Consider the following 24831-nt stretch of genomic DNA (forward strand, 5'->3'; position numbering starts at 1 on the left):
AAGGCCTTGTCTGTTTACCCTATCCATGCCCCTCATGATTCTATAAACCTTTGAGGTTACCCCTCAGTCTCCGACACTCCAGTGAAAATAGCCCCATCCTATTCAGCCTGTCCCGATAGCTAAAACCCTTCAGCCCTGAAGACTTCCTTCTAAATCTTTCCTGAACCCTTTCAAGTTTCACAACATCCTTCCTATAGAAGGGAGACCAGAATTGCACACAGTATTCCAATAGACTGTCTTGCAGAGATGCAACATTTTTTATTTCTATTTTCAATGCACTGATCAATAAAGACAAGCATATTAAATGCCTCCTTCACTATCCTGTCTACTGCGACTCTACTTTCACAGAACTGTGAACCTGCACTCCAAGGTCTCTTGCTCAGCAACCACTCTCCAAGGCCTTACTATTAAGTGGAGAAGTCCTGCCCTGATTTGCCTATGAGGTTTTACGTCCTGACTCTCTGCAGCACTCGAAGCAGCTATGGGGTGAGAGACTGTCACACATCTTTTGCTAGAACGTGCCTACACAAAGGACGTCTGGAGAGAGATGCAGTCAAGGTTTGTCCCAAGCAACACCGTGATGTAGGACTCTGCTATTCCTCTTGACGCGCATTGAGACAAACATTGACTGCGTCTGGAGGGCCATCAATTCATGAAAGATGCCCTTTGACTTGCCCGAAACTCGTTGGTATTCCAGAACAACCAAGTTGAACTTGACTGAGTATTGCAGACTGGCAGATTCCAAGAACCAGGACTATGTCCTGAGGGATGCACAAAAGCTTGGTGCAGCTTCCACCAAGGTGCAGTGGGGAAAAACCACCATCTAAGGTCTTTTTGCCAAAGTAACCTGGGGGTCCATTCAGTTATTGGGCCCTCTTGGTGCCTCAAATTTATGTAAATCTAATCTTGTGTAAGTAAGAAATGCCTTGGGTTTGTTTTGGTCTCCATATATGTAGACTGTACAGAATTGAACTGCTGTAGTGATTATGTATATAAAGACTTTTTATGAATAAAGTACATTTTTTAAATAACAAAATATGACCCGTACAACATTCATTGTCACTGAATAATCTATGATTAGTAACATTCACATTTAATTAAGTTCCAGATAATGACCATCTGAGCAATGAGAATGTCTCGCCCCTTCTCCTTGATATTTAACGGCATTATTATTAGATTTCCATTATCATAAGGGTTGCCAATATCCAGAAATTTGACTGGATCAGCCGCATAAACACTTTGATTCCAAGAACTGACAGGAGCTTAGATTATCTTGACGTAAGTGATTCACTCCCTCACTCCTCAACCAACCACAAGGTGCAGGTCAGCAATGTGAAGAAATACCTTCCACTTACCTGGATGAGCACAGCTTTGACACCATTCCAGAAGCTCCACATCATGCAGGGTGAAGCACCTGATCTATCAACCATCTAAAATGTTCACTCCCTACATTTCCACTGAGAGTGGTGGGTGTTTGGAATGCTTTGCCAGCGGAGGCGATAGGGGCAGGCATGATATCATCATTTAAGATGTATCTAGACAGATACACGAATGGGCAGGGAACAGAAGGATATAGATCCTTAAAAAGTAGGATCAGCGCAGGTTTGGAAGGACCTATCTCTGTGTTGCAATTTTCTTTGTTTTTTTGCTCCAAAGCACTGGCAATAATCTGACCCACAAACTGGAAACTCACCAAAAATGTTTCACTCGCACCCTTGAAATCCATGGCTTTGTCCCGAGAAAGCAAAGGCAAGACGTTAATGGGAAAAGTAACACCTACAAAATGCACGCCAAAGTGGCACACTAACCTGACTAAGAAATGTATTGGGTTTTTTTAATCATTGGGTAAAAATTCTGGAAATCCTTCACTGACCTTATTGTGGGGAGTATCTTCACAAAAAGGAATTGCTGTGCTTCAAGAAGTCCTGTCACCACCATCTTCTCAAGGTCTGTTAGAATAAGGGACAAATGCTGACCATGCCAGTGATACCAACATTCTGTGAATGAATTTAAACAAAGTTTGCCTTTTTGCTGGTTTTTCTTTCTTACTATTACAATTTTGTCTTGAAACATTTACTTATTTAAAAAAAACCTAGTAAGAGTTCCATCTCGTTACTGCTTTCAAGATTGAATAGTCCAGCCTTTGAATGTAATGCAGACCTCTGTCACATCAAAGGAGCTTTTGGTTTTTTTTGTCTATATTCCACATTAAGAGTAAGGGTGTCATTCTCATCTTCAGTGACTAAAATCAGTGCTTAGTGCATAATCTGATGAAAACATTGCACAGTCTTAACAGTACCTCCTCTGGACTGTGCTCCACAGTTTTGGCTACATAGACGTACATTATGTTGGTTTGATGTTGCTGCTGTGTAACTGCTGGACATTTTAAGTTCTGTGGCTAGTCATCTCCTTAAATCACTTTTTTTTTAAGATTTACTTCGAGCTATTCATAAGTTCCATCTGTCACTCAATTATTCTTTCTCTGTTAATATTTCAGTTACTCTTACTGAATTTCATTTCTCATAACTTGGTCCAGTTACATTTTGGCTGCTTTACTTTGGTAGGTTTTTGACCATTCTTGCCTCCAGTTTTTAATAATTTCAAAATTACGCCAGTTTGCATCAAGCGATGAAGCCAGGTTGTTCATGTAAATTATAAGGAATACTGAAATAGATTTCTCTTGAGCCACTATTCTATTGTTCACCTTTTGGGTCTCCATCCCATTTCTCCTTGCAGGATTTGTGGTTGTATCTTACTCCCTTTAATGCAATTATGGTCGTGCTCATTTAACATTTACCTTCTATGAATCCCTGCACATCGATCCCTTGCTCTGGAAGGCTAACATAATTTTTATATTCTTTCATTTATTACTTTGGTAGAAAGGCTTCTGGTAATAAATTACAACCGTGACCTTTCACCAGAATAATTAATAGTTTAATTTTTGAAGACTGTTGAATACTGACTGACTGCTTAACTTTGAGGTGAATTTTCAGCTTTAAGCTGCAGGTCTTCTTACACATTTATGGATTTACACAATAAGATAGACATAGTGCAACAGTAAGATGTTTGAAGCCTAACTTTCCTAAAAAAAAAGTATTGTAATAATTGACGGGATAACTGTGGCATACCATGACCTTTTCAGAGATTTATTTAATGTGAGATGTTTGTGCTGCTTTATTTTACAACAGAACAATGGGCAAGAAAAGTAGAGTCAAAACACAGAAATCAGGAGGTGGAGCGACAGCAACAGTTTCTACGAAAGAAATAATGAACCTGATAACAGAATTGCTGCAAAGTAAGTATTCTTTGAATTGAATTAGAAATCTTGTAGTACAATATAATTTTAAGTTGTCATCATAGGTAGTTTTAATTTATCCCTAGGAGAAAAAAAAAGTTTAACAGTTTGCTTTGCACCTTGCCTGAGGTGTGACAATAGACTGCCTGTTCACTTTAACCTATTTTTCATCTGTACATAAAAGTTAGTTTCTCATGAGTTTGATTGTATTCAGGTGTAGGAAAATTGTTTGGAGATTCAGAATCATTTGACAAATGTAATCTTTTTGAAAAGCTGTGCCGCTAAGTTAATTTTCATAAATCAAAGAAAATTGTTGATTGAATTTCTGAGTACCAAATCTGGAAATGTATATTTGTACATTGAAGACGTGGATTTAAATAAAGGAAGTGAGGTAATGTCTTGGGTCAAGGAAACCTAAAGCAGGCCACCAAAGATCAGATCCAGCAAGAAATAAGTTATTGAAGCCAAAAAAGATCTAAGATTAAAGGATGAACAGAATAATTTGCCTCTGTCCGATCGCTATCCCTCTATTCTTTGTCTATTCATGCATCTGTCAAGATGCCTCTTAAGCTTTGCTCTTGTACTTGCCTCCACCACCTCCTCTGGCAGCACACCAGGCACTTTCCACCCTATTTGTAAAAAATAGAACTTGCCTGTCACATCTCCTTTAATCTTTCCCCCTTTTTTTACCTTAAACCTACATAGCATAATAATTGACATTTCTACCCTTGGAAAAAGACTCTGACTATCCATGCTGCTCATAATTTTGTAAACTTCTATCTGGTCTCTCCTCATCCTTTGATGTTCAAGTGAAAATTTCTCCTCATAGCTAATATCCTCCAAACCAGGTAACCTCCGGTATAAACTGTTTCTGTTCCCTCTTTAAAGCCTCCTATATCCTTCAGATAGTATGATGTCCAGAACTGTACTCAACATTCTAAATATGACCTAACTGAAGTTCTGTACACCTGCAACATGGCTTGCCAATTTTTGTACTCTGTGCCTTGACTGATGAAGGTGTGTATGCCAAATGCCTTTTTGACCACCTTATCCACTTGTGTTGCCACTGTGGATTTGTACGCTGAGACCCTTTTGTATATTGATGTTCTTAAAGGTTCTGCCGTTTACTGTATACTTCACTCCTATGTGAGATCTCCTGAAATGCATCCCTTTGCATTTGTCCGGATTAAACTCCATCCAAATCTCCAGCTTATCTGTATCCTCTGACAATTCTCCTTGCTATCCACAGCTTCTCCAATCTTTGTGTTGTCCACAAAACTACTAATCAGACCACTTATATTTTCCTCCAAATAACTTTATATATACTACAAACAACATGAATTCTAGCACTGATCCTTGTGGAACACTACTAGTCACAGATCTCCAGTCAAAACAAAAACACCCTTACACTGCTACTTTCTCTCTTCCATGAATAAGCCACTTCTGTATCCATCTTAACAGCTCAGTGTGAATATCCTGTGACTTCATCTTTTGCATCAGCCAGCCATGAGGGACCTTGTCAAAGATGTTGAAGTCCATGCAGGCTTCCAAACTGCCCTCATCAATCATTTTTGTCACATCCTCAAAAAATGCAATCAAATCTGTAAGACATGACCTTCCCTGCACAAAGCTAATAAATTTATATCTTTCCACATGTGAGTAAATCTCATCCCTAAAAATCATCTTCAATAATTTCCCTACCACTGATGTAAAGCTCACTGGTCTGTAATTTCCCTGATTATCCCTGTTGCCCTTTTTAAGCAAAAGAACGCCATTGGCTAATCTTAGCCCTCTGGGACCTCTCCTATGATTAAAGAGAACACAAAGGTTTTATACAAGGCCCCAACGATTTCCTCACCTGCCTCTTTCAGCATTCTGGGATAGATCCCATCAGGTCTTGGAGATTTGTCTACCTTCATGTTTTGTAAAACACCAATCGCCTCCTTTTTTATATTGACATATGCCAGAATATCAACATTCTCCTCCCAAGACTCACCATCTACTAATGTCCTTCTCATTAAGGACCTCACCCACTTCCTGTGGCTCCGTGTAGAAATTCTCTCCTTTGTCCTTGAGTGGACCTACCGTTTCCCGGGCTACCCACTTGCTCCTTATGCATGTATAAAACATCTGGGGACTTTCCGTAATTCAGATTGCCAAATACCTTTTGTGACCCCTTTTAACCTTCATAATTCTTTGTTTGAGTTCTTTCCTGCCATCTTTGTATTCTTTGAGGCTCTGTCTGTTTTCAGATTCATAAACCTTAAGCATGCTTCATATTAAATATTATGTATTCAAGAACATGGAACAACAATAGATCTTTCAACCTATCGAGCCTGCGCCAACATTCAGCATATTTATGATTGACTCAACACTTCATTGCCTTCTACACAGCAACTCCATCCCCAACCCACAAGACCATATCAATGTATATCACTGGTTGTTGGAAATCCATTGATTCATATCGTAAACATACGCAAACACTGAGCTTCCCAGCCCTCTGTGGTAGAGAATTGCAAAGGTTTACAATTCTCCGAATGAAAAGTAAGTTCTCCTCATCTCAGACTTAAGTGGCATCCCCTCATTTTGAAGTTGTGCCCTCTGATTTTAGATTCCTCAACAAAGGGGAAACATGTTACCTGCATCTGCCTTGTCTCCTCTTTTAAGTATTTTGCAGGCTATTTGCTACCCCAAGAACTAAGGCTGAATTTGCTACCCCAAGAACTGGCCTAGTTGAAAACGTTTTGAAAGGGAAGCTTAAAGTAGGCCCTGACCTCAACCTCTGTTCATCTCTGTCCCAACAAGATTTCTGTTTGCTACCCTTGTGGCCTTGCTTGATTCAGTTGGAAACCTCTGTGCCTGTTAATGCTGAATTAAGGGTATATTTGTAAAGTTGACACCCACTAAAAGTGAATGATAATTGACAACCAGTGCAGAGAATGCTGAAGAAACTTAGCAGCTCTGGAAGCAAATGTGGAGAGAGAAACAGAATTAATGTTTCAAGTCTGGTATGAATCTTCTTCAAAATGATTATTGAATCTGGACAGGCTAATTCACATGGATGTGACAGAGGGGTTATCTTTAACAGGAGGGAAGAAGAGACATTCCTCTTTTATTTTTTAGGTAGATTTTAAAGTGGACAATTAAAAGTTGGCCACAATTAAAAGGCCAAATATCTAATTCACTGTCCACCTAGGGTGAAATATTATAGGTGCTTCAGCTTATCAGCATACAGGCTTGTAATACAGTATTTTTTATTTTTTATTTCTCTTCAAGAATGTAGCAATCCTTCCACAGTACCTGGAAAGGAATGGGAAGAATACGTGCAGATCCGTGGCTTGGTTGAAAAAATCCGTAAAAAACAAAAAGGTAATTATGATTGATTTCCTCTTTTGCATGAATTATTTTCTCTTGTTTCACAAACAAACTCATCTGATTGCACATCACTGTCATCGCTAGCCAGCAAAAGAGGTAGTATAAAATTGAAAATGGTATGTACAAGATAACATAACATACTGAAGGTTTAATTTACTATGCTGCAGTTTTAAGGTTCTGAGTTTTTTTTGTATAGCTTTCTGCTCTCAATTTTAGTCACATCATCAGGAGTAAAGATAAAGTCGCCATAGTCTCGCCAGACCATAGGGCTGTTCTGTCCATTAGACAGAAATGACTGGTGATGATTTAACCTGAGGGTCACCATGGCTCAAGCGAGGGGAGAGGCTGAGAAGGAGACTCCTTATAGTAATCTCAGCCAGTGCAGGAATTGAACCCATATTGTTGGCATCACTGTATGGTCATTAGGAATAATGACAAAAGGACAAATTCTGTGGTTTTCCAGAATTGAGGGCTGATCCTGGATAGTTGCTGGGTGTAAAACCTAAATAAGGTTTTAGTTTTCGATTATGCTATGAATCATATCCTAGGTAATGTTGGATCAAATACCAAAATTCCTTCGCAATCCTAGAATTTATAATGGTGAGACTCCACTAAGCAGTCATATACTATATAATAAGTCTTCTTTAAGACATTAATTAGACCTCAGTGGAGCATTACGTACAGTTTGAGTGCCACAATTCAGGAAGAATGAGAATAATTGGAGAATGTGCAGAAGAAGTTTACAAGAATGCTTCTAGGAGTGAGGTACTTGACTTATGAGGATAGATTGGGAAAACTTGAAACTGCTTTCTTTGGAAAGGAGAAAATGAAGAGGAGATTTGAAAGAGTTATCAAAATCACAAGGGACCTGTATAAAATCAATGGAAACCATTCCATTTGTAAAAGGATTGAGAAGCAAAGGACACAAATTTTAAAGTGTTTTACAAAGAACCACATGCGATATGGAAATAAATAGAAAGATTAAATAGAAATGTGTTGAAGGCAGATTCAGTTGAGGCATTCAGGAGGGCATTAAATGAGTATTTGAACAGAAACAACATCCAAGGATATAGGACATGTCACAATGCGTATTTGAAGAGCCAGTGAGACTTCATGGTCCGAATGGCCTTTTTTTTGCAATGTATCAATTCTTTGTTTCAACCCTTAATTATAAATCTAATTTCTGTGAAAATGATAAAAAAAAACTTGACTTTAAAGAATATAGTAATAAAACATCTGTAATATCATAGCACTTAGTATGCTGTAAACTTCAAATGTTAGAATGTATGACCTAGTCTGACACATGGAAACTCAATTTTACTCAACTATTATTTCTTTTTATTGTCAGAACTCTGATTCTATGTTCCCATTCCCCTTCATTCCCTTTTAATCACAATCTAAACTCTTCCTTAAAACTTGGCATGGCCTCTCTCCCTAGTTTCTCTTGTTCTTGTTTCTAAAGGTCCTGTCGGTACCCTCTTCACCTTCCCCCTCCTCCCCCCCCCCGCCCCCAACTAGATCTTCAATCATTTAAAACAATATATTTCACTTTTTTAATTTCAGTTTAATACCTTCACAACACTTTTTGATAATCAGTGTCCTCTGTTCTACTGACCCACAGTCCCACTTTTTTATGTTTTTCTTTGCATTTTTATGTCCTCCTACTTCCTAATAAATACATGTTTGCTATTTAAAATGCTTCCAAAACTTTACAAAGCGAGTGGCATGGTAGTTTTACTGAAGTACCGCTTTGACACTCTAGTGTTTTGAATGCCTTTGACTTCTTTGGTTCTATTAAAGATTATGATCATTCAGCCAGTTTCAATGCAAGTTTTCTGGTCATTAGTTTGATTTTAGAAAACTGCTTTAGGTGCATCTTAATTGCACTCTTGAATAGTTTATATAGCACTATTTGTATTGCATCATCACTAATTTCTAGACAATATACTGTAAGCTTGTCAACTGTTTCTGTGTCTCATCTCCTTTGCATTTGAGACTACCACACAGTCTCTTCAAAACACCTCTTTTAAGACGTTCTGACCAACACTTCTTTGCATTATTCTGACAAATATGATAAAAGATAAACGAGGTGACGTCTGTATCACTAAAAAGGTGGATAACTCTAAAATTTTGATCAAGTTTTTTTTAACTGTTACTCTTTGTGAGTGTAATGCTACTCTCAGAACATTCTTTTTTCCTCTTTTCTGATTATTACTCTCTCCTTTAGTTTTTCAGGCCTAAGTTATTCAATTTTTCACTCGATACCCATTGAGCTAGTTTTATCTTTTGGGAAATGGCATAAGGCTTTTGAGCCTGCCCTGCCATACAGTGTGATTACGGCTATTTTATGACATAATTCCATGTTCCTGCCTTTGCCTCATATGCTTAATACCTTTGGCCTGCAATCCACTTCCTCTAATGTCACTATTGATGTTGTTATTCCGTATGTCCCCTATTGACAAGACCATTATTATATGTTTTCAGTGCACCCATATTGCTCCTGTCAAGTGTCTTTTTTTTCCCTAAAGTAATTGTAAAGACTTTTTGCTTGATTTGATGCTGTTTGCAAGTTTCATGTCATATTCCCTTCTTGTACTCTTATATATTTACCCACTATTTGCCATTCTCCCCACATCAGGATCTGTACTTCTTTTTTGCTGTATATTATTTCTTAACTCTGTAGTCAAACTTGGCTGTTTTTGGTATTTTTAAAATATTATGATACTTTTATCTTGCACTTTCATATATACTGTATCATATTAATTTGTTAACTCATCCTACCGATCTGTCATTTAATCCAAAACAGACTTGTCTAGTTTCCTGCAGACAGTCTCTGTTTTAGCATATTGAATTCAGTCTTATCTAAATATGGAATCTCATCATTTTCATGTTTCTCCTTTAGAAGCACTGCATTGAGCTTGATTATATTATGATTGCTATTAGATAATTTAACATCATTCCACTCAATCACAAAGACAAATCTAAATTTAGAAATTACTGGCAGTGTTCTCTGTGAGCTTTATTCTATTTAGTGTTATCTGCAGAATTAAAATGTTTATAATTGATTTCTTCATCTAAGCTTTATGTAGGTTATCAAGGAGTTTAAACATTTGTCTTTCATTCAACACCTCAACCTTCTGGCGCTGCATCTATTAGGAACGGTCTTAATTCATTTTCTTATCTAGTCTGTGTTTTATACTTGATTCAATATTAAATATCAGTTCACAAATAGGATTTTATGTCGGGGTATCAGAAAATCAAAATGCAACTATTGTAGGGAGTTCCATCTTTCTTTATATCATGCCAAAAGAAGTGACCGTGATTTGTTGAACAGATTGTCCTCATTTAAGTTCCCGCTTACTATTTCTAAAACAGTCCTGAATATTCATTGAACCTACAGTCTGGAAAGAAGCCTTTCAGCCCATTGAGTCTACACCGGCCCTCCAAAGAGGATTATATCCAGGCTCAGATCCATACCTTAGCCTCCTAACCGCACATTTACCATAGCTAATCTACCTAACCTGCACTTCCCCAGCAGCGGTGATGGCCGAGAGGTTAAGGCATTGGATTTGAAATCCAATGGGGGCTCCCTGCGCAGTTTCGAGTCCTGCTCATAGCGTTGAAGTTTTAAGTGGAAGGCTCAGTGGTTAGCACAACTGCCTCACAGTGCCAGGGACCTGGGTTCGATTCCAGCCTCAGGTGACTGTCTGTCTGTGTGGAGTTTCCATATTCTCCCCACATCAGCGTGGTTTCCTCCCACAAATCAAAGATGTGCAGGTTAGGGTGAATTGGCCGGGCTAAATTGCCCATAGTGTTCAGGATGTGTTAGTTAGGGGTAAATGTAGAGTCATAGGCTAGAGGGCTGGGTTTGAGTGGGATACTCTTAATGGGTGGCACGGTGGCTCAGTGGTTAGCACCCCTGCCTCACAGCACTAGGGTCCTGGGTTCGATTCCCACCTGTCTGTGTGGAGTTTGGGCATTCTCCCTGTGTCTGCATGGGTTTCCTCCCACAATCCAAAGATGTGCAGGTCAGGTGAATTGGCCATGCTAAATTGCCAACAGTGTTAGGTGCGTTAGATTCCCTACAGTATGGAAACAGGCCCTTTGGCCCAACAAGTCCATACTGACCCTCCGAAGAGTAACCCACTCAGACCCATTCCTCTATATTTACCCCTAACTAATGCACCTAACACTATGGGCAATTTAGCATGGCCAATTCACCTGACCTGCACATCTTTGGATTATGGGAGGAAGCTGGAAATGTGTTAAGAAATCAAAGGTCTCTAAAGATGCACCCTCTTCAGTGTTTGTTGCATTTTAATGTGTGCAGAATGAATTGGTATTTTCTATCTTTGATCATTTGCAAGAAATATGAACTGACAATCATTATGACTTTCCTGAATTAGTCTATTGCTTTTTAGTCACAATTCCAGTTTTGTCCGCACTAAGGTTTACTGTTATGGCACTAAAAATGTGCTACCATTGCTTAATCTCCCTTGTTCCTCACTAGTGACCTCTTGGCGTCTGTACTTTTTTTGTTAAGCTTGGTTGAGGAGCTTGTTGCACTTGCCACTGCCCAAAATGCCCTGATCCTTTTTGTCCTATAAACTTTGAACAAATTGATTGTTTAGCTTTCCTTTGATTTTTAGTTCATATCAGAACATTTTCAGGTTCAATCTCTGGTCTGAATTGATTTATTTAATTTCAACCAGCACAAAAATTGGAAGTGTTGGAGTTTGCCTGCTGTGTCTGTGGGCTGCAAAGTTGATAGAATAATTGGATCAGTAACCATGTATGAATATCCAGCGAGGAACAGGATAGGTTCTGAAACGATAATGTTTGCTTGAATTTTCTCCTGACGCTATCTAGATTACTGCATTTAAAATGGGCATTTGAGTGATGCTATTAACAGTTGAAAATTCATCAGAACAGTTTAGGATGGATTACAAGAAAATGGATTGAGAAATGTGCTGTAATGAATAGGTATTGTGCACAGTGAGGGATTTAAGACTGGATTGTAAATAGTGGGAATGAAGTTTCAAGCAATTTATCAAGCTCCAAATGCCTTCTATTTTCTGAAGCTCCAGATGTGAAAACATTTTCTCCTAAATTTTCTATAATCTGTTTTATACTTTTATGGTAACAAGTCACATGGAGATGAATGTCATCCTTCTCCAATCAAATTGTCTTGTACAATGAATCATAGTGTCAGGATTTAATTAATTAAGCAATGTGCGATATTATTGTAGATTGGCTATATTATCATTCTTGCACCAAAGCTATTGCTGATCAGTTTAAACACTGCCTGAATCCTTTTTCATTTTTTCTTGAATGCCTAGTATTAAATCGAATTTGTTTTGCATTTCTTTTCTAGTTAGTAGAACTTTGATTCACCTATAATTAACTTCTCTGATTTTAAGTTACTATGTGGTTTGTAACCATTTAGGATTATCGGTTGTCTTTGATGGGAACAGAGAACACCACTTTGATGAACTACTGCAGTGGGCAGCTGACTGTGGAGCCTCAACTGAGGGTTTTGAAATCACTTATTTTCCAGAAGAGGGCTATGGTTTAAAGGCAACTAAAGACATTAAGGTTTGCCTCTTTTAACCTTCTTCATCCACCATCCTTTCTATGCAGTAATTTTCACCTACAGAGATCAGACTTTCCAGAATCATTTGTTGATATTGTTACGGCACTACGGCAAACCCTTCATGCTAATTAACCCAAACATACCGAAAAGCTCACCTCGCCTCGTAATCTGTTAAAGTATGAGTGACAGAGAACTACCCAAATTCCAGTATTTAAAGAAAAAAATAACAATTTTATTTTTTAAACCCTAAAGTGAACATTAAGCAACAACTATTTATAACTCCTACTCTCCTTTGTCTTAAAGATTTGTTATCTACCTCCCACTCTATAACAATCGACTGATCCGATAAAGCCCCTATTAAATTTTCAAATCAATTTTCAGCTGTCATCCTTCTCTGTTTGTAGATCTCCCTAGGTCATCTTTGGTTTTCTGCTGCACAGATGTTCCATATGAAAAATGTACCTTTTAGAGAAAGGGTTTTCAGGCAGTCTGTCTGACAATGGCAGGTGATGCTCTTTCTCTGCTAACTGTGCAAATTGCCTGCTTTTTATACCCTGTAACATTGGATCATATCATTGGTGTGATATTGTCAAAACAGTAAAATTCAAGTTCAATTGGGTTTTAATTTAAACTGGTTAAACTCGAACTGCTGTGAAAACACTGAGGTGTCTAGGTTACAGCCAAAACATTACATCTTTCAATTGTCCAGTAAATTTTGTGCCTGCCAGGTGCTTGCCAGCTTTCACTCTCTCTTAAAGGTACAATACGTGCCTTCAACTTCGTATCAACTCCCCCGTTTAAGAAAAAAATGAACCATCATAATGAAAAAGTAGCTTCATTCTTTTCTCTATTTCTTAACCCCATTACCATGAATTACAGAGAACGTTAATCTAAGTTCATATTAACTAATGCACACACATAAATTGGTATCTATTCCATCTTATCTATACTTTATCTGTTAAATCTGCGATAACACATCTGCTATCACATTCTTATGACCCGCAATATGTACGATTTGTAAATTTTAAGTCTGTAACATAAGATTCCAATGAAATAGTCTCGTATTCTTGTCTTTAAATCGTTCCAAGAATGTAAGGGGTTTGTGATCCATGTACACAACTGTTTCTGACACATTGTTCATGACATAAATATTAAAATGTTGTAAGGCCAGTGCCAAACTCAATAATTCCTTTTCGATCGTAGAGTATTTTCTCTGGTGGGTGTTGAGTTTCTTTGAAAAGTAACCAACTGGCAGTTCAATTCCATCATCATCTTCCTGCAACAGTACAGCTTCAACTCCTATGTCACGAGCATTGTTTGCAACTCTGAAAGCTTTCAAAAAATTTGGTGAAACTAAAACCGGTGCAGTGGCTAATACTGCTTTTAAATTGTCAAATGCCTCCTGGCATTGTTCTGTCTTCTTCAGCAAATTTGTTAACGGTGCCACTACGCTGCTGAAGTTTGGAATAAGCCTCCAGTAGAATCCGCTTAGTCCCAAAGATTGAAGCACCTCTTCGAGGTTGGTCATGGGAATTCCTCGATGCCCTTCGTCTTTGCGTTCCTTGGGATCAACCTTCTATGACCGATGTTATGTTCCAAGAACATTACCTCTGGTTTCGCGAATTCTGTTTTCTTTAAGTTTATTACCAGTTTTGCTTCTCTGAATCGTTCTAAGGTCTCTGCCGCTGTGACCTCTCCACGACTCACTAAGATCACTTCATCATCCAGATAGACTGCATAGTTTGTTAAACCAGCCACAACTCTGTTCATGAGTTGTGGGAATGTGGCGGGTGCATTCTTCATTCCAAAAGGCATTACTTTGAATTGATACAGCCCATTTGAGGTTACAAACGCAGAAATTTCTTTTGCTTTCTCTGATAAAGGTATCCGCCAACAACCATACAGTAAGTCCAACTTGTAACTGGCTTGTCCAACTTTCTCTATACAGCCCTCTAATCTTTGTATTGGGTATGAGTCTGATTTTGTTACGGCGTTGACCTTCCGCTAGTCCACACAAAATCATTGAGACTCGTCCGGTTTGGGAACTAACATGAGCGACGAACTCCACTTGCTTTGACTGGGTTTGATGATATCTTCGTTGAGTATTACATCCATGTCCTTCTGGACCTGTCTGGCTTTGAAATGATGAAGCTTGTAGGAGTGTTATTTTATCGGGAGGAGAAAGTGAGGTCTGCAGATGCTGGAGATCAGAGCTGAAAATGTGTTGCTGGAAAAGCGCAGCAGGTCAGGCAGCATCCAGGGAACAGCAGAATCGATGTTTCGGGCATAAGCCCTTCTTCAAGAATGAGGAAAGTATGTCCAGCAGGCTAAGATAAAAGGTAGGGAGGAGGGACTTGGGGGAGGGGCGTCGGAAATGTGATAGGTGGAAAGAGGTCAAGGTGAGGGTGATAGGTCAGACTGGGGTGGGGGCGGAGAGGTCAGGAAGAAGATTGCAGGTTAGGAAGGCGGTGCTGAATTCGATGGATTTGACTGAGACAAGGTGGGGGGAGGGGAAATGAGGAAACTGGTGAAATCCGAGTTCATCCCTTGTGGTTGGAGGGTTCCTAGGCGGAAGATGAGGCACTCTTCCTCCAACCGTCGTGTTGTTGTGGTCTGGCGATGGAGGAGTCCAAAGACCTGCATATCCTTGGTGGAGTGGGAGGGGGAAGTTGAAATGTTGAGCCACAGGGTGGTTGGGTTGGTTGGTCCGGGTGTCCCAGAGGTGTTCTCTGAAACGCTCCGCAAGTAGGCGGCCTGTCTCCCCAATATAGAGGAGGCCACATCGGGTGCAGAGGATGCAATAGATGATGTGTGTGGAGGTGCAGGTGAATCTGTGGCGGATATGGAAGTTTCCTTTGGGGCCTTGGAGGGAGGGGTGAGGTGGGAGGTTATTTTATCGGAACAGCATTACCTACGTCTACCTCATGCAGGATAGCATTGGTCCTCCCCATTTTATTCCTGCATATGTCCTAATACTGCTGCAAAACACCTTTCAACTGTGTTCTTTACTCCTGAGACAGATAGGAGGGCTTATGTCTGAAACGTCGATTCTCCTGTTCCTTGGATGCTGCCTGACCTGCTGCGCTTTTCCAGCAACACATTTTCAGTCCTGAGACAGATAGTTTACTAACCTATCCCACTCCTTAGGGACTTCCTCGTTGTTTAATGTATTTTGAGGCACGTCTGGATTTGATTCCTCACTCTGTGGGTTAGTAACTAACACCTGCTTCACCAGTTCCTTCTCTCTATTATAATAAGGTTTCAACATATTCACATGAAATATGCAATACAGTTTTTTTCCTATCTGACATCTTTACTAGATAGTTTACCTGAACCAACTTTTTCTCAATTTGATAGGGACCACCAAACCTTTGAAGGGATCTCCTACCACTGGTAACAATACTCTACATCATCCTCACAGGAAAATATCTGAATTTCTGAGTTCTTACCTGTCACCTGCTTCATTCTACACGGTGCCATCTTTAGGTGCTGTTTAGCTAACTCACCTACCTGACTTAATCTCTCCCTCACCTCCAATACAGAATCCAAGTGTGAGCTCTCCATCTTTGGCCTTGACAATTTCTCTTTAATTAATTTCAATGGCCCTCTCACTTCATGTCCAAATATCAACTCAAATAGAATAAACTAAGTAGATTTGTTTGGGGCATCTCTAATGGCAAACAATATGAATGGGATAGCTTTTATCCCAATCATTTGGGCAATCCTGATAGTATGCTCTTAATATGATCTTCAGGATCTGATGCCACCTTTCCAAAGCTCTGTGGGATTCAGGATGATATGGACTTGATTTAAAGTGCTGTATTCGTAAGCTATCTGGAGGAGGAACCAGGTCAGACTTATATTGCATTCGAAAGAATTAAATGAAGTCATTTTGATAGATAGGTGCAGGCCTTAAAATAGCTAAGACCTATGAGGCTCTAAGAGAGATTATTCTGTTGGAGGAGTTTAAAAACTCACTTTCACAGATGATAAGAATTCACGCAGATGAACAGAAAGTTCAGGAAGAGAGAGGGGCAGCAGAGATGACAGATGAATATACATTGGTGCATGAACAGCCCTGCAGTAAATTTTGACCCTTGGTCTGACTGAATCTCTCGGGGTAGCCCATTCCATGTGAAGAAAGCTACGCGCTCCTCTACCACTCTTTTTGCCTTAATACTCTGCCATAGATTTGCCTCCGGAAATCTGGTAGACACATTCATTATGGTTAGGAGAAAGTGAGGACTGCAGATGCTGGAGATCAGAGCTTAAAAATGTGTTGCTGGAAAAGCGCAGCAGGTCAGGCAGCATCCAAGGAGCAGGAGAATCAATGTTTCGGGCATAAGCCCTTCTTCAGGAATCATGAACATTATGCCCGAAACATTGATTCTCCTTCTCCTTGGATGCTGCCTGACCTGCTGCGCTTTTCCAGCAACACATTTTTAAACATTCATTCTGGTTAGCAAATACTGGTTCCCACTTATAGTTCTTGGCAGGGAATCAATCATAACCCATGTGAAAGGTTCTTTGAAAATGGGAATTGGTTTTATTACTGTCTGTGGCTTACCTACCAGTTGGCATGTATGGCACGTACGGCAAAAGTTAACCACATTGTGCATTCCAGGCCAATAGAGATACTTTTGTACCTTAGCCTGAGTTTTCCGTACACCAAGATGACCTCCTACTAGTAGTTCATGTGCTATCCATAACACTTCCTGTCTGAATGCTACCAGCAACACAATCTGGTGTATTTCTGCCCATTTCTCCTCTGCACGGAACTGCTGTGGTCTCCATTTTCGTCTTGGGATTCTATCTCTTGAGATAATAACCCTCAGGAATACAGGAATATTCTCTGCCTCCTTTTCTGAGTAGGCATCAACATATTGATATTTTATTGTCACGTCTTTCTGTTGTAAGGCCATTAGCTTTTTAGGACCAAATACTCCTGCCTGACTTTCTGCCTGTTCAGGTTTTTCCTGCACCATTACATCAAACAGGGTGTCCGCTAACGGAACCTCAACTCCTTCATCTTTCTCTTTTAGTTTTTGCCTCGTACTGTGACTAATGATGGTGGGATCTTGTTACTACACATATGGTGAATATTCCAGGGTATTTTTCTTTTAACTCCTCAGTTCCCTGGTCTTCCTTGGGCTTTTCCACAACAAGGGGTGTCACTCCCACCTTGGATCCTGCTAACCCGTTCCCAAGAACAAACTGAATTCCTGGAGCTGACACTTTTTTAATGACTCCCACTGTTACTTCCCTAGTCTTGAGTTGGCACTCCAACCCGATGTTACAGAGGGAAAGCTAAATTTCTGTCCATCAATCCCACAAATTACCACTCTGTCAGGTAACAAGTCAGAAAGAATGCAAATACGTTAATCTCTTACTATTAGAGGCTAGTTAGATCCTGTAACTCTCAAAATTGTAACTTCTTGCCCGTCTCCCCCTTTTCTTTCTGAGTAAACTCTATCCACAGAGGTTAAGTCTTTACAGAGATTAGAGATCAGGCACTAACGCCATACCCAGCCTCTGCCTAGGCTGTGCACATTCCTGCTGCTCCTCGTCTTTCCTTTACTACTTTCACTAATGGCACTGGCTTAGCTTCTTTTACCACATCTTTTCCCAGAGTGCCTTTCTTTTCCGACCAGCACTGTGACTTTACATGTCCCACTTTATCACAATGGAAACACCTGAGGCCTTTCATCTCCTTTCCACCCTCTTGGGCTTTTTTTAAACCTGTAGTAAACATTTATCAGTGTTCTCTACTCTTTGTTTCATAGTGTAGGATCTCCCCTTCTCCCAATTTCTATTCCTTACAGGATGAAATTCTTGCCGGAAGATAAAGTTTGCTTTATGCACCAATGTATGTTCATCTGTCATCTCTGCTGCCCCTCTCTCTTCCTGAACTTTCTGTTCATCTGCGTGAATTCTTATCATCTGTGAAAGTGAGTTTTTAAACTCCTCCAGCAGAATAATCTCTCTTAGAGCCTCATAGGTCTTAGCTATTTTAAGGCCTGCACCTATCTATCAAAATGACTTCATTTAATTCTTTTGAATGCAATATAAGTCTGACCTGGTTCCTCCTCTATGTTTCTCAACCGCTGTCTATACACTTCTGGTACCAATTCATAAGCTTTCAAAATAACCTGTTTGATCTATGCATCATCTCTTGACCCTGACCTGAAAGCAGTGCAAATACCTCACTAGCTCTGCCTACCTGTTTAGTCTGAACTAGCATTACCCTCAAGTCATCTGACCACTTCATCTGCCTTGCCAATTTTTCAAATGGAATAAAGAAGGTTTTGACCACTTTCTCATCAAAATGTGGCAATGCTTTAACATATCCTTCTCTTGTCATTTCCATCCTGTTAACTTGAGTTTCATGACTAATTTGCAACTTCTGAAGTTCAAATTCCCTCTCCTTTTTCTCTTTCTTTTCTCTCTTTATCTCTCCCTTTCTTTTCTCTCTCTTTGTCTCTCTCTTTCTCTTTCTCCTCTTTCTCTTTGCTCAGTTAAAAACCTTCTCTCTCTCTTCTCTCTGTCTCTCTCTGTCTCCTCCCCCATCCCCCGTTTATCTTCTAGTTCCAATTTCCTCAATTGTAATTTCAAGTTTTTCTAACTCTACTGCATTTGTCTGTTTCTCTGACACACTGAAGTATTTGAGTAATTCCCTTACAGTTTCAGCTTTCCTTTTGTCCCTGGTGAAACCCAAATCTAACCTCTTTGCTGATTCAAAGTATGTTTTTTTTCTGTCCTTCTAAGCTTTCTTGGCAAATTTAAGAATCATCTTCACACCACAGAACCTCTTTAGCAATTTTAAGAGCCATTTCTCTCACTCTTTAAATTTAATCAACCACAAGTAATCAAAATTAAATAAATTGTCTGACCTGTGTTTTATTTAGAAATCTAGGATATTGATCGGCAGGTGTTTAAATCTGCTGGGATCTTTTACCCCAAATCTGTTCAAATCTGTCTAAATCTCGGACTGGATCTGTCTAAATCTGTCCAAATCACGGACCCAAGCCCCCAAATTGTTACGACACTGCAGCAAACTCTTCTGCTAATTAAATCAAAAGCTCACCTTGCTTCGTAGTCTGTTAAAGTATGAGTGACAGAAAACTACCCAAATTCCAATATTTAAAGAAAAAAATAACACTTTCATTCTTTAACTCTAAAAGTGAACATTAAACATCAACTATTTACAACTTTAAGCCTCCTTTGTCTTAAGGATTTGTTATCTTATTCCCACTCTATAACTATACTGATCGATAAAGCCTCTATTAAATTTACAGCAAATCAATTTTCACAACTAGATAGCGTCTGTCGTCCTCCTCTATTTATAGGTCTCCCTGAGTCATCTTCTGTCTTCTGCTACAAGATGTTTCGTACGAAAATGGTACCTTTTAGAGAGAGAATTTTTGGGCACTCTGTCTGACAATGGCAGGTGGTGCTCTTTCTTTGCAAATTGTCCAAAATGCTTGCTTTTTCTATCCTAAAACATTGGATTGTCTCATTGGTTCAATGTTGTCAAAACAATAAAATTCAAATTCGATTAGTTTTTTGTATCTTGGGGCATAATTTAAACTGCTTGGTTAAATTCAAACTGCTGTGAAAACAATGACATATTGAGGTTACAGCCAAATTGTTACAGCTTTCAATTGTCCAATACACTTTGTGCCTGTTTTCACTCTCTCTTAAAGGTACAGTACACGCCTTCAGCTTCATAACAATATGCACTTAATTTAGAAGTAATCCCAATTTTTTTTAAACTGTACATCCACAACAATGAGATCCTGCCTTGTAATGTCCACTGCTACACCGTCAATGCAACTTCATTGCATTACTTTAGAGTAAATCAGACAACTGCTGCCTTTTGAAGCAACCACACCCACTAAAGATCTGACAACAAATTAGTTATAAATTGTGTAGATTTAAACATCTGTGGTGTATTTAAAATATGAAGTGAGTTTTTATCTGCAGATACACAAAACCTTTGTCCATTTGTATGAACCTGCTCATCTCTCTGCTAACAATCCTCTGACATTTCTGAATAGGAACAGCTATTGGTATTCTGTAGACATGATATCAAGTAATCTATGTAAGAAAATACTGTAATTCAGTAAGCAGTTTCTTCAAATTATGAGCTTAAATAAGGTGAACATTTCTGAAAGGGGAGGAAGCTGCCTCCTTCAGCCATAGCTGAACATCTTTACAACTCCAGATAGAGTGGATAGTCAGAGACATTTTCTCATGGTGGAAATGTCTATCTCAATGGGGCATAATTTTAACGTAATTGGAGAAAGGTTTAGGGGAGATGTCAGACATAGATTCTTTACTCAGAGAGTGGCGGGTGCGTGGAATGCACTGCCAGTAGTGGTAGCACAATCAGATACATTAGGGACATTTAGTGACTCTTGGATAGACACATGGAAGATACTATAATGAAGGGTAAGTAGGTTAATCTGATTTTAGAGTAGAATAAAAGGCCGAAGGGCCTGTACTATGCTGTACTGTTCTTTTGTTTCTTAACTCCAATAACTCAGTAGAAAACAAATACAGCAAGGTACATATTCAAACTGAAATTGTCTTTGGAATTAAGGTAAACCACTTCCCCCAGTTGGTTATTTATATCTAACAGCTTCATTGCCACAAGTATATGGAAGAAGAAGCTATGAGGTGTTGGTCCATCTTGCCCAATAATCTCACTGAAATAATTTGAGAAATTGTTTTAAAAACAGGGAATAAGATGGGAAAATTGGCCTCCCAACATTGCATCACCATTTCCTTAAAATGTTTCCTGTATTTCATTTACCATTGTTTGTAGGTAAATCCCAATTATTTGCTTGTTGCATAAGAACCTAAGAAATATGAATAGCATTCAAAATAATCATCAGAGAGGTAAAGATTATTCCTATCACATGCAGCTTGCTGACAATATTGTAGACGCTGCAAAACGATGATTGAACGTAGTCAATTTTGGAGAGTGAAGTGCATTGTGAAACACGAAGATTGCATGTTAGATTGCAGATCTGATATTACAAATCATAGAAAGTCTGGAATTTCACTTTCTTCAAGATAATAACTGAACTACCTTCTCTATCAAAGGTTTGAAACAAAAAATGAAGAAATGATTCTTTGAATGGACACTACTGTGGTTCTAGCTGATGGCAATACTGCACATGTCATACAACATCACAGGGCAGTACAGGCCCTTGATATTATGCCGACCTGTGAAACCAATCTGAAGCCCATCTAACCTACACTACTCCATTTTCATTCATATGTTTATCCAATGACCATTTAAACGCCCTTAAAGTTGGTGAGTCTTCTACTGTTGCAGGCAGGGCCTTCCACGCCTTACTACTGAGTAAAGAACCTACCTCTGACGTCTGTCCTGTATCTATCACCCCTCAACTTAAAGCTATGTCCCCTCATGCTAGCCATCATCATCCAAGAAAAAGGGCTCTCACTGTCCACCTACCTAATCCTCTGATCATCTTGTATGTCTCCATTAAGTCACCTCTCGACCTTCTTCTTTCTAATGAAAACTGCCTCAAGTCCCTCAGCCTTTCCTCGTAAGACCTTCCCTCCATTCCAGGCAACATCCTGGTAAATCTCGTCTGCACCCTTTGCAATGCTTCCACACCCTTCCTCTAATGCAGTGACCAGAACTGTACACAAAACTCCAAGTGCAGCCGCACCAGAGTTTTTTGTACAGCTGCAATATGACCTCATGGTTCTGAAACTCAGTCCCTCTGCCAATAAAAGCTAACACACCATGTGCCTTCATAACAACCCTAGCAACCTGGGTGGCAACTTTCAGGGATCTATGCACATGGACACCAAGATCTCTCTGCTCACCCACACTACCAACAATCTTACCATTAGCCCAGTATTCTGTCTTCCTGTTACTCCTTCCAAAGTGAATCACCTCACACTTTTCCACATTAAACTCCATTTGCCACCTTTCAGCCCAGCTCTGCAGCTCTGGTCCTCGGACTCCATGCACAATTTCCTACTCCTAATCTTACTCTTGTCATTACTTTATTCCTGATGTATCTGTAGAAAGCTTCAGGATTTTCCTTGATTCTACCTGCCAAAGACATCTCATGCCCCCTTCTGGCTCTCCTTTAGCCTAACTTTTAACTCTCAGGTGCCCTAACTGAGCCTTCACATCTTATCTTCCTCCTCCTGACAAGAGATTCAACGTCTATGTCCCTCACGCAACATCCTTCCGCACTGTCCACAACTCCGCTGACCTTCGTGTCACCTGCAAATTTACTAACCCATCCTTCCATGCCCTCATCCAGGTCATTTGTAAAAGCAGTGGCCCCAAAATAGATCCTTGTGGTAAACCACTAGTAACTGAACTCCAGGACGAACATTTCCCCTCAACCACTACCCTCTGTCTTCTTTGAGCTAGCCAATTTCTGATCCAAACCCTAAATCATCCTCAATTCCATGTTTCTGTATTTTGTGCAATAGCCTACCTTATCAAACACTTTACTGAAATTCATATACACTACATCAGCTGCTTTACATTCATCCACTTATTTGGTCAATAAGGTTTGTGAGGCACGATCTATCTTTCACAAAACCGTGTTGACTATCCCTAATCAAAATATTCCTTTCTAGATGACTATAAATCCTATCTCTTATAATCCTTTTCAACACCCACAACCGCAGTAAGTTCACTGGTCTATAATTACCAGCGTTATCTCTTCTCCCCTTCTTGAACAAAGGGACAACATTTGCTATCCTCCAGTCTTCTGGCACTATATCAGTAGACAATGATGACATAAAGGTCAATGCCAAAGCTCTGCAATCTCCTTCTTAGCTTCCCAGATAATTCCAGGATCCCCTCCAGCCCAGGGGATCTATCTATTTTCACACATTCCAGAATTACTAACGCATCCTCCTCATGAACGTCAATCCAATCTTGTCTAATAGCCTGTATCAGTATTCTCCTAGACAACATTGTCTTTTTCTTGTGTGAATACTGATAAAAAAAATATTCATTTAGCACCTCTATCTCCTCGGACTCCATGCACAATTTCCTACTCCTAATCTTACTCTTGTCATTATTTTATTCCTGATGTACCTGTAGAAAGCTTCAGGATTTTCCTTGATTCTACCTGCCAAAGACATCTCATGCCCCCTTCTGGCTCTCCTTTAGCCTAACTTTTAACTCTCAGGTGCCCTAACTGAGCCTTCACATCTTATCTTCCTCCTCTTGACAAGAGATTCAACGTCTTTAGTAACCCACCGTTTCCTCGCTCAACAACTTCCTCCCTGCCTGACAGGTACATACTTATCAAGCAAACGCAGTAGCTGTTCCTTGAACAAGCTCAGCATTTCAATTGTGCCCATCCCCTCCAGTTTCCTTCCCAATCCCATGCATCCTAAATCTTACCTAATTGTATCATAATTGACTTTCCCCCAGCTATAACTCTTGCCGTGTGGCATATACCTGTCCCTTTCCATCGCTAAAGTAAACATAACTGAATTGTGGTCACTATCACTAAAGTGCTGAGCTACCTCCAAATCATTACCCAGTACCAAATCCAACGTGGCCTCATGTGTTGTTGGCCTATCGACATACTATGTCAGGAAACCCTGCTGCACACATTGGACAAAAACTCAACAATCTAAAACACTCGACCCATAGCGTTTCCACTCAATATTTGGAAAGTTAAATCCCCATAACAACTACCCTGTTGCTTTTGCTCCCATCCAGAATCATCTTTGCAATTCTTTCCTCTATATCTCTGGAACTTTTCAGAGGCCGACAGAAAATTCCCAACAGGGTGGTCGCTCCTTTCCTGTTTCTAACCTCAGCCCATACTATCTCAGTAGAAGAGTCCTCATCAAATGTCCTTTCTGCTACCGTATTGCTGTCCTTGACTAACAATGCCACACTTCCCCCTCCATTACCACCTTCCCTGTTCTTACTGAAACATCTAAACCCCGAAACCTGCAACAGCTATTCCTGTCCCTGCTCTATCCATGTCTCCAAAATGGCCACAACATCAAAATTCCAGGTACCAATCCATGCTGCAAGTTCACCCATCTTATTCTGGATGCTCCTGGCATTAAAGTAGACACACTTCAAACCACTTTCCTGCCTGCCAGTACACTCTTGTGACCTTGAAACCTTATTTATAACCTCACTACTCTCAAACTCCTGTACACTGGAACTACAATTCAGGTTCCCACCCCCCTACTGAATTAGTTTAAACCCTCCTGGACAGCATTAGCAAATTTCACCCTCCTGCCCCCATCCAGGATATTGGTACCCCTGTGGTACAGGTGTAGTTTGTAGAGGTCCCACCTATCCTAGAATAAGCCCCAATTATCCAGGTATCTGAATTGCTCCCTCCTGCACCATTCCTATAGCTACAATCGTAGAGTGAAACCTATCTTGATAGAGAATGAATTTAATTTTTGCAACTGCTTACTGTGGTAAATGTCAATGTATGTATGCACACAAGGCTGCAAGTGCTCTTAACAAAAAGAACACAACGTTTATAAACAGCAAAGCAAAGTTTCAACCATTTTTCCAGCA

General features: G+C 39.7%; 1 protein-coding gene and 1 non-coding gene across 3 annotated transcripts in view; both read left to right on the top strand.

Annotated features, from left to right (window-relative positions):
• Window positions 1–24831, top strand: part of setd3 (SET domain containing 3, actin histidine methyltransferase) — a 163721-nt gene that overhangs the window by 26673 nt on the left and 112217 nt on the right. For both annotated transcript variants that reach the window (XM_043697136.2, XM_043697137.2), the window contains exons 2-4: window positions 3189–3295; window positions 6572–6664; window positions 12117–12265. In XM_043697136.2, coding sequence (XP_043553071.1) covers window positions 3193–3295; window positions 6572–6664; window positions 12117–12265 — 345 coding nt within the window. In that variant the 5' untranslated portion in view covers window positions 3189–3192. The remainder of the gene's footprint in view (window positions 1–3188; window positions 3296–6571; window positions 6665–12116; window positions 12266–24831) is intronic.
• trnas-uga (transfer RNA serine (anticodon UGA)) lies at window positions 10208–10289 on the top strand. The gene has a single exon. It is a non-coding gene; the product is annotated as a tRNA-Ser (tRNA).

The sequence above is a fragment of the Chiloscyllium plagiosum genome, unplaced genomic scaffold (assembly GCF_037043375.1).
Source record: "Chiloscyllium plagiosum isolate Xiang-an unplaced genomic scaffold, Cpla_swu_hap1 HiC_scaffold_8, whole genome shotgun sequence".
Lineage (NCBI taxonomy): Eukaryota > Metazoa > Chordata > Chondrichthyes > Orectolobiformes > Hemiscylliidae > Chiloscyllium > Chiloscyllium plagiosum.